This window comes from Bombyx mori, chromosome 2, assembly GCF_030269925.1.
Source record: "Bombyx mori chromosome 2, ASM3026992v2".
Lineage (NCBI taxonomy): Eukaryota > Metazoa > Arthropoda > Insecta > Lepidoptera > Bombycidae > Bombyx > Bombyx mori.
This window is the reverse complement of record NC_085108.1, coordinates 2,145,201-2,161,990: the sequence shown is the minus strand read 5'-3', so window position 1 is coordinate 2,161,990 and position 16,790 is coordinate 2,145,201. Positions and strand designations below refer to the sequence as shown.

General features: G+C 39.7%; 3 protein-coding genes across 3 annotated transcripts; 1 reads left to right on the top strand and 2 right to left on the bottom strand.

Annotated features, from left to right (window-relative positions):
• Nucleotides 1–3,794: 3,794 nt before the first annotated feature.
• LOC119629613 (chorion class high-cysteine HCB protein 13-like) lies at nucleotides 3,795–4,493 on the top strand. The gene is made up of 3 exons (XM_038016087.2): nucleotides 3,795–3,845; nucleotides 3,927–4,263; nucleotides 4,486–4,493. The coding sequence occupies exons 1-3, from the start codon at nucleotides 3,795–3,797 to the stop codon at nucleotides 4,491–4,493; spliced, it is 396 nt and encodes a 131-aa protein (XP_037872015.2).
• Nucleotides 4,494–6,986: 2,493 nt separating this feature from the next.
• LOC119629689 (chorion class high-cysteine HCA protein 12-like) lies at nucleotides 6,987–8,213 on the bottom strand. Its single transcript, XM_038016428.2, has 2 exons — nucleotides 8,131–8,213; nucleotides 6,987–7,663 (listed from the first exon to the last, which is right to left on the bottom strand). The coding sequence occupies exons 1-2, from the start codon at nucleotides 8,179–8,181 to the stop codon at nucleotides 7,364–7,366; spliced, it is 351 nt and encodes a 116-aa protein (XP_037872356.2). The 5' UTR covers nucleotides 8,182–8,213; the 3' UTR covers nucleotides 6,987–7,363.
• A 4,591-nt stretch (nucleotides 8,214–12,804) lies between these two features.
• On the bottom strand, nucleotides 12,805–13,902 carry LOC119629681 (chorion class high-cysteine HCA protein 12-like). Its single transcript, XM_038016362.2, has 2 exons — nucleotides 13,818–13,902; nucleotides 12,805–13,312 (listed from the first exon to the last, which is right to left on the bottom strand). Exons 1-2 carry the CDS (start codon nucleotides 13,866–13,868, stop codon nucleotides 12,974–12,976), a joined length of 390 nt encoding a protein of 129 aa, XP_037872290.1. The 5' UTR covers nucleotides 13,869–13,902; the 3' UTR covers nucleotides 12,805–12,973.
• Nucleotides 13,903–16,790: the final 2,888 nt, after the last annotated feature.

Genomic DNA, 16,790 nt, shown 5'->3' with positions numbered 1-16,790 from the left:
ACTTCTTGTCGAACCGCTCTTTTCGATATCGAGTCGAGGGAACTCGCTCCTCCCCACGACCTCTCACAGCTGGAGTCCCGCAAGGCTCTGTCCTCTCACCCCTCCTATTTAGCTTATTCGTCAACGATATTCCCCGGTCGCCGCCGACCCATTTAGCTTTATTCGCCGACGACACGACTGTTTACTATTCTAGTAGAAATAAGTCCCTAATCGCGAAGAAGCTTCAGAGCGCAGCCCTAGCCCTAGGACAATGGTTCCGAAAATGGCGCATAGACATCAACCCAGCGAAAAGTACTGCGGTGCTATTTCAGAGGGGAAGCTCCACACGGATTTCCTCCCGGATTAGGAGGAGGAATCTCACACCCCCGATTACTCTCTTTAGACAACCCATACCCTGGGCCAGGAAGGTCAAGTACCTGGGCGTTACCTTGGATGCATCGATGACATTCCGCCCGCATATAAAATCAGTCCGTGACCGTGCCGCGTTTATTCTCGGTAGACTCTACCCCATGATCTATAAGCGGAGTAAAATGTCCCTTCGGAACAAGGTGACACTTTACAAAACTTGCATAAGGCCCGTCATGACTTACGCGAGTGTTGTGTTCGCTCACGCGGCCCGCACACACATAGACACCCTCCAATCCCTACAATCCCGCTTTTGCAGGTTAGCTGTCGGGGCTCCGTGGTTCGTGAAGAACGTTGACCTACACGACGACCTGGGCCTCGAATCAATTCGGAAATACATGAAGTCAGCGTCGGAACGATACTTCGATAAGGCTATGCGTCATGATAATCGCCTTATCGTTGCCGCCGCTGACTACTCCCCGAATCCTGATCATGCAGGAGCCAGTCACCGTCGACGCCCTAGACACGTCCTTACGGATCCATCAGATCCAATAACCTTTGCATTAGATGCCTTCAGCTCTAATACTAGGGGCAGGCTTAAGGACCCCGGTAACCGTACTCGTCGAACTCGACAAAGAGGTCGACGTGCAACCTAACCCATGCATCAGCCCGCTTAGTTTCTCGCCGGATCTTCTCAGCGGGTCGCGATTCCGATCCGGTAGTGGATTCATTCGCGAAACAATTGCTCTTGAGTTGTTAGGTCTCCTTCGGAGGCGCTCGGGCAGTTGTTAGCAAATCCCACCCCTCTTGGCTGAGCCTTTGCTCACCTGTCCTGGTGAAACTGGAAAGGCCTTCGGGCCACCAGTAGACTTTCAATCATATAAAAATAAAAAAAATCAGACCATAGTGGACAATTTGTGTCTTTTGAATCTAATATGAATTCTAAAGATAAAAATACTCTTGTGATTGTTCCTATTAATAAAAAACGAATTGAGAAGCTTAGAAATAATATTATGCAAGAACATTCAGAAATTATTCATAACAAAAACCCAAATTTGTCATACTAGAATCTGTTTGAGAGAATTAATTTGGTCTTTACTGATGTATTTATTCCTAAAACTGTAACATTAAAAACAAAACAGTGTTCAGAGAGTGGGCCGCCACCGGAGTGTACAAAAGTAAAAAAAAGTTGTATGATCTGTACTCTGAAAAAGTTTATAATAATGATGAAACATTTCATCAATATGTCAGGACCTATTCAAAACTATTTAGAAAAGTTTGTTTAGCGGCAAAATCTTTACATTTAAGTGATTTAATAAAAAATGCCCCTGACAAGATAAAGATGACTTGGAACATCATTGGTAGAGAAAGTGGAAAAGTCAGAAATAGCCACCAAGAATTCTCATTAAAAATAGATGATAAATTGGTAACTAGTCATGAAGATGTGGCTAATGCTTTTGAAAAGTTTTTCTCTGACATTCCAGTTTCAACTACCACTTCTCTAAATTCATCCCCCACAGCAGCTGAAATATTATTGCATAACCATGTCAACAAACGTAATGAAATTTTCATATTTAAGAAAATTAATTCAAGCAATATAATAAAAAGTTTTAATAGCCTTAACGTAAAAAATACAGCTGACTTGTGGGGAATATCAGTAAAGGTTTTGAAGTCTGTAATAGACATTATTGCTCCTCGTCTTGTTAGTATTTTTAATGATTGTATTAGGTGTGGTGTATTTCCTGACTAAATGAAACATACAAGTGATTCCTCTTTTTAAATATGGTAGTACTGATGACCCCTCTAACTATAGACCTATTTCAGTACTTACAGTACAAATCGGACCAGTAGTTCCTGAGATTAGCGCGTTCAATCAAACAAACAAACAAACTCTTCAGTTTTATAATACTAGTATACAAATGTACAATTTTTGTGAGTTTCATGTTTATGACGCGATCTAATTTCTTTACAGTAGAAGTCGTTTGTGAACTCATGTTAGGTATTTCTGCATGTAAATACATATTAGCTGCAGCGAAGTTTAAAAGCCGCCATTATCGCTTTGCTGGATGTGACCAAGACAACAGATCCAATGAAAATAGACGAAACATAAACTCGCTTTTGTTGAAAACTCAATTTAGAATTTTTTTATTGCACAAAGATGTTTGTTTTCAAGCTTAAATCAAATACAATTGTGGCATTGAAAAAACTATAAGAATTATTATTGAATCTGGGTTTTTTGAATTTTTTCAATAATAAATAACTCAATCAGTTTTTTAGCAGCAACAACATCTACGTCCGCATCCGCATCCGCATCCGCATCCGCATCCTCCGCAGCCTCCACAGCCGCATCCGCAGCCTCCGCAGCCTCCACAGCCGCATCCACATCCGCAGCAACGTCCGCAGATAGAGACACAACCACTAGCACAGGCAGGGCCCTTGAAGCAAACACCACCGCAGATGGGCACGCGACCACAGACACAAGTTTCACCACACACGGGCAGCTCACCGCAGACGTTCACATTACCTTCGCCCTCGCCGCCATAGCAACCGCAACCGCAACCACTACCGCATCCACAGCCACAGCACTGACCGTACGCATTCTAAAACAACCACATAAATTAAAATTAAACAGTGACACCTTAGTTCCTCTGTACATAGCCCACCAATTTCGTCAATTGTAGAATTTGAGCAAGTATCTACCTTAGTTACAATGTATCTAAAGTAGTGGAGTCAAAAAGTAGATGTACATAAATGTATCATTTACGTACTCATCACGTTTTTAATAAAAATTTCCACGGTGAAGGAATAATATCGTGTAATGATTATTGAATGCAACATGGTCTATTATGAGCTGCTACGGACAGGAAACATTGTTCTCCGGCTTGAAGGGAGCACTTGTAGAACAAATCAGAGTTAGACCTCATGTCTCAAGATCTGTGAAATCCTCTACGTTATCGTTTTTATTACGATGATAATCAGAGAACAATGAAAGGGTACAAAAGGGGACTACCGATATCAAAGTTAAAAATATCGCTTAAATTCGGAAAATTTTAAAAAACAAAACTTACTTGGATCAGGCAACCCTGAACGCAGAGAAGGAGAAGAGCGAAGGTAAACATAATGCTGGATATTCAGGCACTTAATCTTGAATGCTTTAAGCTTCAAGACTTCGTTCTTATATAGTAACTAAGGATTATGTTCACCTTGAGATAAGAAGCAATTCAATGACAAACAGTTTAGAAACAATGATAGTTTGGTTTTTAATCACACAGGTGTTCGTAATTGTTTCCTGATTAGATCGCCCGAAGGACGAAAACTGCAGCATATCTCCAAAGTCACGTCTTTATGCTATTTAGATATGAAGCATGCGGATTTTCAAGGAAACTGCTCGGTATAAAAGCTAGTGTAGTGCAGAGTCAACTCATTCTGAAGTAACTCAGTAAAACAATATGGCCGCTAAACTCATTCTCTTCGTCTGCGCCATCGCCCTCGTGGCCCAGGTAAGTCTTTTAATTTTTAAATTGAATTAAATGGACTTAAAATGATTACTTAAAAATATATAATTGTTTTTTTTTTCATAGTCTGTTTTGGGCACCGGTTGCGGCTGCGGCAGTAGAGGTTGTGGCTGCGGCTGTGGAGGTTGTGGCTGTGGATGTTGTGACCGTTTCTGTGTGTGTTCCAACTCCGCTGCTCCTACTGGTCTAAGTATATGTTCCGAGAACAGGTACAATGGTGATGTCTGTGTCTGCGGTGAAGTGCCTTTCCTTGGTACTGCCGATGTCTGCGGCGACATGTGCAGCTCGGGTTGTGGTCGTATCGACTACGGCTGTGGAGACGATTGCATCGGTATCACCCAAAGCTGTGGCGGGTGCGGATGTGGCTGCGGAGGCTGCGGTGGATGCGGATGCGGCTGTGGAGGTTGTGGAGGATGCGGATGCGGCTGTGGAGGCTGCGGTGGATGCGGATGCGGCTGTGGAGGTTGTGGAGGATGCAGATGCGGCTGTGGAGGCTGCGGTTGCTGCTGAGGATGTGGTTGCGGACGTTCATATTGTGACATCTAAAAAAAAGCTCAATGAGTTATGTATTATTGAAAAAATCAATAAAACCCACATTCAGTAATTATCCTAATTGTCTTTTTAGTACCGTAATTGTATTTTATTCTAATGTGTGAAATGTTCCTGAATACGTGTTATGTTTTTTAAATGCTTAATTGAGTGGACGAGATGTTATGTGTTTGCTGGAGCTCATAGACATCAACAACGTTAATGCCACCCTACCCGTCTTGAGATATGAGTTCCCAATCTCAGCTTTATAGTACAATGACTGTCCCACCCTTTAAATAGCCATGCGTTACTTGTCAAGGCAGAAATGGACGGGGTGTTGATACTTAACTATGAGGGCTCCCAGACGCCCTACCGTATATTTTTTGATTGGAAAAAACGTGGCTGTCAAATATATTGAACCGACACGGTCACATCTGATATCGAATATAATTAGATAGATAGAGCAATAGAATAGCAATAGAAGTTTCTCTCTAGCCTAGAAGAGCCTCTAAAAATTGAATGTTTAAATGTTGGATTGCTCGATTTAACTTATTTCTAAAATACAGATAGTAGCTTTGTTGTGCCCCTGGCATAGCTGATGTATTCCGATTGATGCACAAGGACAGGTATCATTCCATAACAATTGAATTCTATCTATTTGCAAACAGTACAGTCATTAGACATAAATAGACATAAGTAATATAATGAAATTTAGATATTTAAGGATATCAAAAAATTACATGTTTAAATTTAACTTATACAAATTTTAGACAAGTAGCAACATCGCTACAGTATTTTATACACAATTTCCTAGCTATAAATTTAGCTAAAAAAATACCTGCTTCTATTGAGTAGGAAAAAAATATCAAATGTTTTAAGACTTTGGAATCTGTTTCCAATTTAAATTAATTAGTAAGACAAAGGAGTCACACTCTTGCAATTACAACAAATAGACTATACCCATCAAAAGACGTTAAGATTTCAATTATTAACATATTCAATTTGGTGCATCAAAATTTACAAGGGATGATGGGTAAAGAGCTAGAAATTGAAATGTTTTTAAATATACATAATATTAATGTATTCTGTGTCACTGAGCACTGGTTTAGAAACTATGAATTATTGTTTAATTTTAGTGATCACCAGTTGTCAAGTTCCTTCTGCAGAGAGAACGCTATTCGCGGTGGCTCACTGATTCTCGTTAGTAAATGTTTGGAATGTAAGGAACGAAAGGATGTAGTGGCCCTCTCTGTTGAGAGAATTATTCAAATTTCCTGTGTGGAGCTTGAGCACCTCATCGTTGTCTGCGTCTACAGACCTCCTGATGCGTTATATGATTCTTTTGAAAATATTTTGGAAAATATATTGCTAAACCTTTCTGTCTCTAATAAATATTTTTTTATATGTGGTGATTTTAATATTAATCTTTTAGAAAACACAAATACCACTATTAGATTCAGAACATTGCTAAAGTCATAAAACCTCCCAAACTTATTTTTAGAGCCTACTAGGACAACGACCACATCGGCAACATGTTTAGATAACATATTTACAAATGTATCACCGATTAACAAAAAAAAATATTAATCAGTTAACATCAGACCATAGTGGACAATTTGTGTCTTTTGAATCTAATATGAATTCTAAAGATAAAAATACTCTTGTGATTGTTCCTATTAATAAAAAACGAATTGAGAAGCTTAGAAATAATATTATGCAAGAACATTCAGAAATTATTCATAACAAAAACCCAAATTTGTCATACTAGAATCTGTTTGAGAGAATTAATTTGGTCTTTACTGATGTATTTATTCCTAAAACTGTAACATTAAAAACAAAACGGTGTTCAGAGAGTGGGCCGCCACCGGAGTGTACAAAAGTAAAAAAAAGTTGTACGATGTGTACTCTGAAAAAGTTTATAATAATGATGAAACATTTCATCAATATGTCAGGACCTATTCAAAACTATTTAGAAAAGTTTGTTTAGCGGCAAAATCTTTACATTTAAGTGATTTAATAAAAAATGCCCCTGACAAGATAAAGATGACTTGGAACATCATTGGTAGAGAAAGTGGAAAAGTCAGAAATAGCCACCAAGAATTCTCATTAAAAATAGATGATAAATTGGTAACTAGTCATGAAGATGTGGCTAATGCTTTTGAAAAGTTTTTCTCTGACATTCCAGTTTCAACTACCACTTCTCTAAATTCATCCCCCACAGCAGCTGAAACATTATTGCATAACCATGTCAACAAATGTAATGAAATTTTCAAATTTAATGAAAATTAATTCAAGCAATATAATAAAGTTTTAATAGCCTTAACGTAAAAAATACGGCTGACTAGTGAGAAATATCAGTAAAGGTTTTGAAGTCTGTAATAGACATTATTGCTCCTCATCTTGTTAGTATTTTTAATTATTGTATTAGGTGTGGTGTATTTCCTGACTAAATGAAACATACAAGTGATTCCTCTTTTTAAATATGGTAGTACTGATGACCCCTCTAACTATAGACCTATTTCAGTACTTACAGTACAAATCGGACCAGTAGTTCCTGAGATTAGCGCGTTCAATCAAACAAATAAACAAACTCTTCAGTTTTATAATACTAGTATACAAATGTACAATTTTTGTGAGTTTCATGTTTATGACGCGATCTAATTTCTTTACAGTAGAAGTCGTTTGTGAACTTATGTTAGGTATTTCTGCATGTAAATACACATATTAGCTGCAGCGAAGTTTAAAAGCCGCCATTATCGCTTTGCTGGATGTGACCAAGACAACAGATCCAATGAAAATAGACGAAACATAAACTCGCTTTTGTTGAAAACTCAATTTAGAATTTTTTTATTGCACAAAGATGTTTGTTTTCAAGCTTAAATCAAATACAATTGTGGCATTGAAAAAACTATAAGAATTATTATTGAATCTGGGTTTTTTGAATTTTTTCAATAATAAATAACTGAATGAGTTTTTTAGCAGCAACAACATCTACGTCCGCATCCGCATCCTCCACAGCCGCATCCGCAGCCTCCGCAGCCTCCACAGCCGCATCCACATCCGCAGCAACGTCCGCAGATAGAGACACAACCACTAGCACAGGCAGGGCCCTTGAAGCAAACACCTCCGCAGATGGGCACGCGGCCACAGACACAGGTTTCACCACACACGGGCAGCTCACCGCAGACGTTCACATTACCTTCGCCCTCGCCGCCATAGCAACCGCAACCGCAACCACTACCGCATCCACAGCCACAGCACTGACCGTACGCATTCTAAAACAACCACATAAATTAAAATTAAACAGTGACACCTTAGTTCCTCTGTACATAGCCCACCAATTTCGTCAATTGTAGAATTTGAGCAAGTATCTACCTTAGTTACAATGTATCTAAAGTAGTGGAGTCAAAAAGTAGACGTACATAAATGTATCATTTACGTACTCATCACGTTTTAATAACAATTTCCACGGTGAAGGAATAATATCGTGTAATGATTATTGAATGCAACATGGTCTATTATGAGCTGCTACGGACAGGAAACATTGTTCTCCGGCTTGAAGGGAGCACTTGTAGAACAAATCAGAGTTAGACCTCATGTCTCAAGATCTGTGAAATCCTCTACGTTATCGTTTTTATTACGATGATAATCAGAGAACAATGAAAGGGTACAAAAGGGGACTGCCGATATCAAAGTTAAAAATATCGCTTAAATTCGGAAAATTTTAAAAAACAAAACTTACTTGGATCAGGCAGCCCTGAATGCAGAGAAGGAGAAGAGCGAAGGTAAACATAATGCTGGATATTCAGGCACTTAATCTTGAATGCTTTAAGCTTCAAGACTTCGTTCTTATATAGTAACTAAGAATCATGTTCACCTTGAGATAAGAAGCAATTCAATGACAAACAGTTGAGAAACAATGATAGTTTGGTTTTTAATCACACAGGTGTTCGTAATTGTTTCCTGATTAGATCGCCCGAAGGACGAATACTGCAGAATATCTCTAAAGTCACGTCTTTATGCTATTTAGATATGAAGCATGCGGATTTTCAAGGAAACTGCTCGGTATAAAAGCTGATGTAGTTCAGAGTCAGCTCATTCTGAAGTCATTCAGTGAAACAACATGGCCGCTAAACTCATTCTCTTCGTCTGCGCCATCGCCCTCGTGGCCCAGGTAAGTCTTTTAATTTTAAATGGAATTAAATGGACTTAAAATATGTAATTACTTAATAATATTTAATTGTTTCCTTTGTTCATAGTCCGTTTTGGGCACTGGTTGTGGCTGCGGCTGTAGAGGTTGTGGCTGCGGTTGTGGAGGATGTGGAGGTTGTGGCTCTGGATGTTGTGACCGTTTCTGTGTGTGTTCCAACTCGGCTGCTCCTACTGGTCTAAGTATATGTTCCGAGAACAGGTACAAGGGTGATGTCTGTGTCTGCGGTGAAGTGCCTTTCCTTGGTACTGCTGATGTCTGTGGCGACATGTGCAGCTCGGGTTGTGGTTGTATCGACTACGGCTGCGGAGACGGTTGCGTCGGTATTACCCAAAGCTGCGGTGGGTGCGGAGGCTGCGGCTGTGGATGCTGCGGTGGATGCGGATGCGGCTGTGGAGGCTGCGGCGGATGTGGATGCGGCTGTGGAGGCTGCGGTCGATGTGGATGCGGCGGATGCGGCTGTGGAGGCTGCGGTTGCTGCTGAGGATGCGGTTGCGGACGCTCATGTTGTGGTGTCTACTCAAAAGCTCATTGAGTTATGTATTACTGAAAAAAATCAATAAAAGCCACATTCAGTATTTATCGTCATTGTCTTTTCAGTACCACAAATATATTTTATTGGAAGTTTGTGAACTCTTCTTGAATACGTGCTAGATTCTTTTGATTGCTTAATTGCGTGGACGAGGCCCGTCTGATGCTATTTTTTCTTAGTGGCTAGATGGTTGGACAAGCTCACAGCCCACCTGATATTGAGTGGTTACTGGAGCCTATAGACATTTACAACGTAAATGCCGCCATCCACATTGAGATATAAGTTCTAAGGTCTTATATTGTTACAACGGCTGCCCCGCCCTTCAAACCGGAACGCATCACTGCTTCACAGAAATAGACAGGGTGGTGGAAGCTACCCGTGCGAACTCACAAAACGTCCTACCAGTAATTACGCAAATTATAATTTTGCGTGTTTGATTTTTATTACACGATTTTTATTACATTTTGTTATTCCTTATCCGTAGAAGTCAATGTTTAAATGTCAGGACAGATTGACAGATTTAATTTATTTTTAAAATTCAAACAGAAGCTTGATTATGCCCCTGGCATAGCTGATGTATTCTCATTTGACGCACAAGAACAGGCATTATTCTATAACAATTGAATTCTATCTATTCGCAAACAGTACAGTAATTATAGGTCACTGTAACTAAACATCGGGCGACTGTGATAAAACCTCCAGTTTTTAGTCACAATCCTAGATCAGTGAAGAAGAAAAATGGTCGTATGCGGACATTGAGTATCTCGGGGTGTCTTTGAATTAGTACACATTCCCGAGCGACGCGCATGGATCTACCTTTTGGTTAGATAATGCAATCACGACTGAGATTGCGAGAAAATCGGCTATATGCATGAACATCAGATACAAAGTGTCGTAATGGGATCATTTTATTGTGGAGTTTAATTATGACTTAAACGCTGCAATGCCTAAAGCCGAGCAGCAATGCTCCGTACCAGACAATGGAGTTTGGGACTTTTTTATCCTTTGTTTCAGCCACTATTGCGTGCCTGACGCTCTAATGAAAACTGATAGGATCTCGATGACCACAGAAGATGCATCGTTTGTGGTCATCAACTATAGACCCATATCACTCGCAATGATAATTGCCAAGGTGTTGGTCAGTATAATTGAGACCCAATTGCGTCAACATGTAAAGTTGTATGACGCTCAGTTTGAGTTTAGACCTGGGCTATTGCCTGAGGCAGCTATACTGAATCTCCAACACACCGTTGAAAATACGTCTGTCCAGGCTTGTTTCTTAAACTCACCTAATACTTTGTTCTGGTGGTGTATGACAAGCTTTGGCGAAAGTGGTCGAATGGTCGACCTTCCAGTAGAACCTATTTCACTACTTAAATACTGGTACGGGAATCAGGATAATGTGGTCATATGGTCGGAGTCGCTTTTGGATGTATACATATTGCAGTGTGGTGTCAGGCGGGGCGGGCTAACATCATTGAACCTCTTCAACTTCTATTTGGATCAGCCCAGCAGTGCCGGTTGTTCGGCTAATTAAGTTTTTATAAACAACATTACTTATATAAATTAATATAAATGATATGGTTCTGCCAAGCCCATTAATCAGACCATCATCATCATCATCATCAGCCTTTATCTACCCACTGCTGGACATAGGCCTTCCCCAATGGCTATGTCCAGATCAATCAGACCGATCAATCAGAATTGAAATCCGATCAAAACATACATTATTCAATATTATGTAGCTCCAAACGGATGTGCTCTTAAAGTAGTATCTGCTTTTAAATATTTGGGACATTAAAGTCTTTGATGCTCACAGATGACGTTGACAACGGAATAGAGCGCAGACGGTGGTCGGTTAGCGCTAATATACTGGCTCGCAGTGCACCTTTTACCGCACAAGTGAAGACGACACTCTTCAGAGAAATTGTCAGTTTTTTACACATGCAGCCTGTGGGTCTATCGTACAAAGATAGACTAAAAAGTCTTACAGAATACGTATACAGTATGTTTATTGTTAGCGTACTGATGGGACCGACGCCGTGGTGTAGCGCGTCAGGGATTTTGGGGGTTTTTCAGCGATTATAGGTGGTTTTTCAGAGATTCTCCCACAAGGTGGAATGACCAGGTCAAAGCTGCAATGGATTGTCTCTTCACGTAAGCACCAGACGCGCAGCCGGAAGGGAGGAGTGGCGCTGGGTTGTTAATCTCGTTACTGACAGCATGGCGACCACAACCAGTCTGCCAAAAGTGTAACAACGAAGAAGAAGAATAGAACCTATTGTCTACACATGAAATTGATTATTTACTATGATTATTAATATTTTAATTCTTCCGGAACAATGGCGTATTTTTTTTATACACATACATACTTTAGGTAAATTATGTCGGCAAGAAATACGTAAGTAAAATTATGAAGATATGATCCCTGTGAACTGCAACAAAGCGGTTACTTTGCTTATTTCTAAATGTCATATTATCATGACTGGGATTAAAGACGTAACAGATTGATATCAAAATAAATTATTTCGAAAACTAATCAATATTGTTTTAAATCAATTATAGACGTATCTGCAGCTTAATTTTATCCGTGAAGTCTCGAACATTTTCAGCTATGATTTAGCATTTCTAAACGAAAGAGTTTTTTTACGTTCCTGCAAAATTCGAGTTTTTAATTTGCCTCCTTTTTCTAGAAATGGTGCGATATAAACCAATTGTTTACTAATCTAAAATTATACCTCTTCCCAACTATAGAAGCTTTAGCACGTAACAAATACTGCAGTTGCCTAATATAAAGGACATCATTTCAAGTTTGTCAAGAAATAGAGACAGTGGTTGACAACAAAATAATATAGAAAGTGGAATTAGGAAGTCGGAAGATATTTGAGTATTCCTTGGTGACCGTGTGAATAAGCGTCCCGGGGCTAACAGTCGCATTAACGTGTTTGTATCCCTCTCATAAAGCACCAACAGGGATTCGTTTTTATTTAAGACCAGGTCCGCCGTATCTCCAAGAAGGATGACCGGTCGGTCCTTTTGAGTTAAAGGCCCTTTGCGATGAGATCCTTGCTTTTTAATGTGAGGAAGCTATCTATTATACAGATTTGCCGTTTCTTATTGCGGCTGCCCACTTTGAGACTCGAGTCTCAACTGTATTGTATTGACTGACTGTTCCCCCTCTCACACCGGAGTGCGTAGCTACTTCGTGGCACAATGTTAGTAGAATGATGCTACCTATAATAATTAATAATATTTAATTACGAAAATATAGTTTTTCATGAATGTCATATTTATTACTCTCTCTACTCTTCTCTCTCTCTACTCACTATATCTCATTTCTTCTACAAGTGCAACGGGCTTCTTAGCCTTCGTCGAACTGTTTGTCGAATACCAAGTCCATGAGCATCACAGTGGACATTGACGGCTACTGCTCCAATATCATTATGCTGAGCTGCGCGTTGAGAATACATCCGCCCAAAAATTAAGCAAATGTACAGTTTTTTGTGTGTTTCATGCTTATTACACGATCTCATTCTTTCACAGTAGAAGTCGTTCGTGAACTTTTGTTATGTAATTCTACATGTACATACATATTAGCTGCATCCGGAGTTTCAAAATCGCTATTATCGCTTTGCCAAGATGCCAAGATAATAGATCTAATGAAAATAGACGAATTATGAACTCTCTTTTATTGAAAATTCTATTCAGATCTTTTTTATTACACAAAGATGATAGTTTTCAAACTTAAGCAAAATACAATTATGGTATTGAAAACACAATCAGAATTATTATTGAATCTGGATTTTATTGATTCTTTCAATAATAAATAACTCAGTGTGTTTTTTAGCAGCAACAACATCTACGTCCGCATCCGCATCCACCGCAGCCTCCACAGCCACATCCGCATCCACCGCAGCCTCCACAGCCACATCCGCATCCACCGCAGCCTCCACAGCCGCACCCGCATCCGCAGCAACGTCCGCAGATAGAGACACAACCACTAGCACAGGCAGGACCCCCGTAGCAAACACTACCGCAGATGGGCACGCGACCACAGACACAGGTTTCACCACACACGGGCAGTTCACCGCAGACGTTCACATTACCGTCGCCCTCGCCGCCATAGCAACCGCAACCGCAACCACCACCGCATCCACAGCCACAGCACTGACCGTACGCATTCTAAAACAGCCACATAAATTAAAATTAAACAGTGACACCTTAGTTCCTCTGTACATAACCCACCAGTTTCGTCAATTGTAGAATTAATGTAAGCATCTTCCTCAGTTACAATGTATCTAAAATAATGGAGTCAAAATGTTAACGTACATAAGTATATCACAAAAAGTGTATCTCATATATAACTACCCATCACGTTTTTAATAACAGATTCCACGGTGAAGGCATAATATCGTGTGATGCTTATTAAAATATACGTAATTATTAGCAGTAGCATGGTCTACAATGAGCTGATACGGGCAGGAAACATTGTTCTCCGGTTTGAATGGAGCACTTACAGAACATATCAGAATTCGACCTCATGTCTCAAGATCTATAAAATCCCCTGCGTTATAGTTTTGATTACGAAGATAATCAGGGAACAACGAAAAGGTACAAAAAGGGGTCCACCGACATTAGATTTAAAAAAATTGCTTAAATTTGGAAGCTTTTCAAAAACAAAACTTACTTTGATCAGGCAGCCCTGAACGCAGAGAAGGAGAAGAGCGAAGGTAAACATGATGCTGGATATTCAGGCACTTAATCTTGAATGCTTTAAGCTTCAAAACTTTGTTCTTATATAGTAACTAAGGATCGTGTTCACCTTGAGATAAAAAACAATTCAATGACAAACAGTTGAGAAACAATGATAGTTTGGTTTTTAATCACACAGGTGTTCGTAATTGTTTCCTGATTAGATCGCCCGAAGGACGAAAACTGCAGAATATCTCCAAAGTCACGTCTATATGCTATTTAGATATGAAGCATGCGGATTTTCAAGGAAACTGCTCGGTATAAAAGCTAGTGTAGTGCAGAGTCAACTCATTCTGAAGTAACTCAGTAAAACAACATGGCCGCTAAACTCATTCTCTTCGTCTGCGCCATCGCCCTCGTGGCCCAGGTAAGTCTTTTAATTTTTAAATTGAATTAAATGGACTTAAAATGATTACTTAAAAAGATATAATTGTTTTTTTTTCATAGTCCGTTTTGGGCACCGGTTGCGGCTGCGGCTGTAGAGGTTGTGGCTGCGGCTGTGGATGTTGTGACCGTTTCTGTGTGTGTTCCAACTCTGCTGCTCCTACTGGTCTAAGTATATGTTCCGAGAACAGGTACAATGGTGATGTCTGTGTCTGCGGTGAAGTGCCTTTCCTTGGTACTGCTGATGTCTGCGGCGACATGTGCAGCTCGGGTTGTGGTCGTATCGACTACGGCTGTGGAGACGATTGCATCGGTATCACCCAAAGCTGTGGCGGGTGCGGATGTGGCTGCGGAGGCTGCGGTGGATGCGGATGCGGCTGTGGAGGTTGTGGAGGATGCGGATGCGGCTGTGGAGGCTGCGGTGGATGCGGATGCGGCTGTGGAGGTTGTGGAGGATGCAGATGCGGCTGTGGAGGCTGCGGTTGCTGCTGAAGATGTGGTTGCGGACGTTCATATTGTGACATCTAAAAAAAAGCTCATTGAGTTATGTATTATTAAAAAAATCAATAAAAACCCACATTTAGTAGTTATCCTCATTGTCTTTTCAGTACCGCAATTGAATTCTATTCTAATGTGTGAAATGTTCCTGAATACGTGTTATGTTTTTTAAATGCTTAATTGAGTGGACGAGATGTTATGTGTTTGCTGGAGCTCATAGACATCAACAACGTTAATGCCACCCTACCCGTCTTGAGATATGAGTTCCCAATCTCAGCTTTATAGTACAATGACTGTCCCACCCTTTAAATAGCCATGCGTTACTTGTCAAGGCAGAAATGGACGGGGTGTTGATACTTAACTATGAGGGCTCCCAGACGCCCTACCGTATATTTTTTGATTGGAAAAAACGTGGCTGTCAAATATATTGAACCGACACGGTCACATCTGATATCGAATATAATTAGATAGATAGAGCAATAGAATAGCAATAGAAGTTTCTCTCTAGCCTAGAAGAGCCTCTAAAAATTGAATGTTTAAATGTTGGATTGCTCGATTTAACTTATTTCTAAAATACAGATAGTAGCTTTGTTGTGCCCCTGGCATAGCTGATGTATTCCGATTGATGCACAAGGACAGGTATCATTCCATAACAATTGAATTCTATCTATTTGCAAACAGTACAGTCATTAGACATAAATAGACATAAGTAATATAATGAAATTTAGATATTTAAGGATATCAAAAAATTACATGTTTAAATTTAACTTATACAAATTTTAGACAAGTAGCAACATCGCTACAGTATTTTATACACAATTTCCTAGCTATAAATTTAGCTAAAAAAATACCTGCTTCTATTGAGTAGGAAAAAAATATCAAATGTTTTAAGACTTTGGAATCTGTTTCCAATTTAAATTAATTAGTAAGACAAAGGAGTCACACTCTTGCAATTACAACAAATAGACTATACCCATCAAAAGACGTTAAGATTTCAATTATTAACATATTCAATTTGGTGCATCAAAATTTACAAGGGATGATGGGTAAAGAGCTAGAAATTGAAATGTTTTTAAATATACATAATATTAATGTATTCTGTGTCACTGAGCACTGGTTTAGAGACTATGAATTATTGTTTAATTTTAATGATCACCAGTTGTCAAGTTCCTTCTGCAGAGAGAACGCTATTCGCGGTGGCTCACTAGTTAGTAAATGTTTGAAATCTAAGGAACGAAAGGATGTAGTGGCCCTCTCTGTTGAGAGAATTATTGAAATTTCCTGTGTTGAGCTTGAGCACCTCATCGTTGTCTGCGTCTAAAGACCTCCTGATGCGTTTTATGATTCTTTTGAAAATATTTTGGAAAATGTATTGCTAAACCTTTCTGTCTCTAATAAATAATTTTTTATATGTGGTGATTTTAATATTAATCTTTTAGAAAACACAAATACCACTATTAGATTCAGAACATTGTTAAAGTAATATAAGCTCCCAAACTTATTTTTAGAGCCTACTAGGACAACGACTACATCGGCAACATGTTTAGATAACATATTTACAAATGTAACACCGATTAACAAAAAAAATATTAATCAGTTAACATCAGACCATAGTCATTCCGATAGAGGCACCCGTCACGTGCGGACGTGCTCATCGTCCACTCGATCGGCCGGTCTTTGTTCGCCCGGCTTTTGTTAGCCCGGCCATTGTTCGCGCGGCCTGTGTTCGTGATACATCTGCCGACCAAGTGTGTTTCCTGGAAGCTTTTATTTGTTTTGTTTAAGTTATTTTTGTGTTCGTGGAACATTTGCCGACAAAGTGTTTTCCTGCAAGTATTTATTTGTTTTGTTTCTTTTTGTAATTTCTGTTTTGTTGTGCTTTTTCTTTGTCCTGTAGTAATCGCGCCGCATTGCCACCTGTGTTCAATAGAACCGCTCAGGTCCGAGAAGCTGGGGCCTCGCCGCAAGGCGAGTGTTTTCAAGACCCGGGGCCGCCCCACCTGGGCACTCAGCGATCATGGACGCT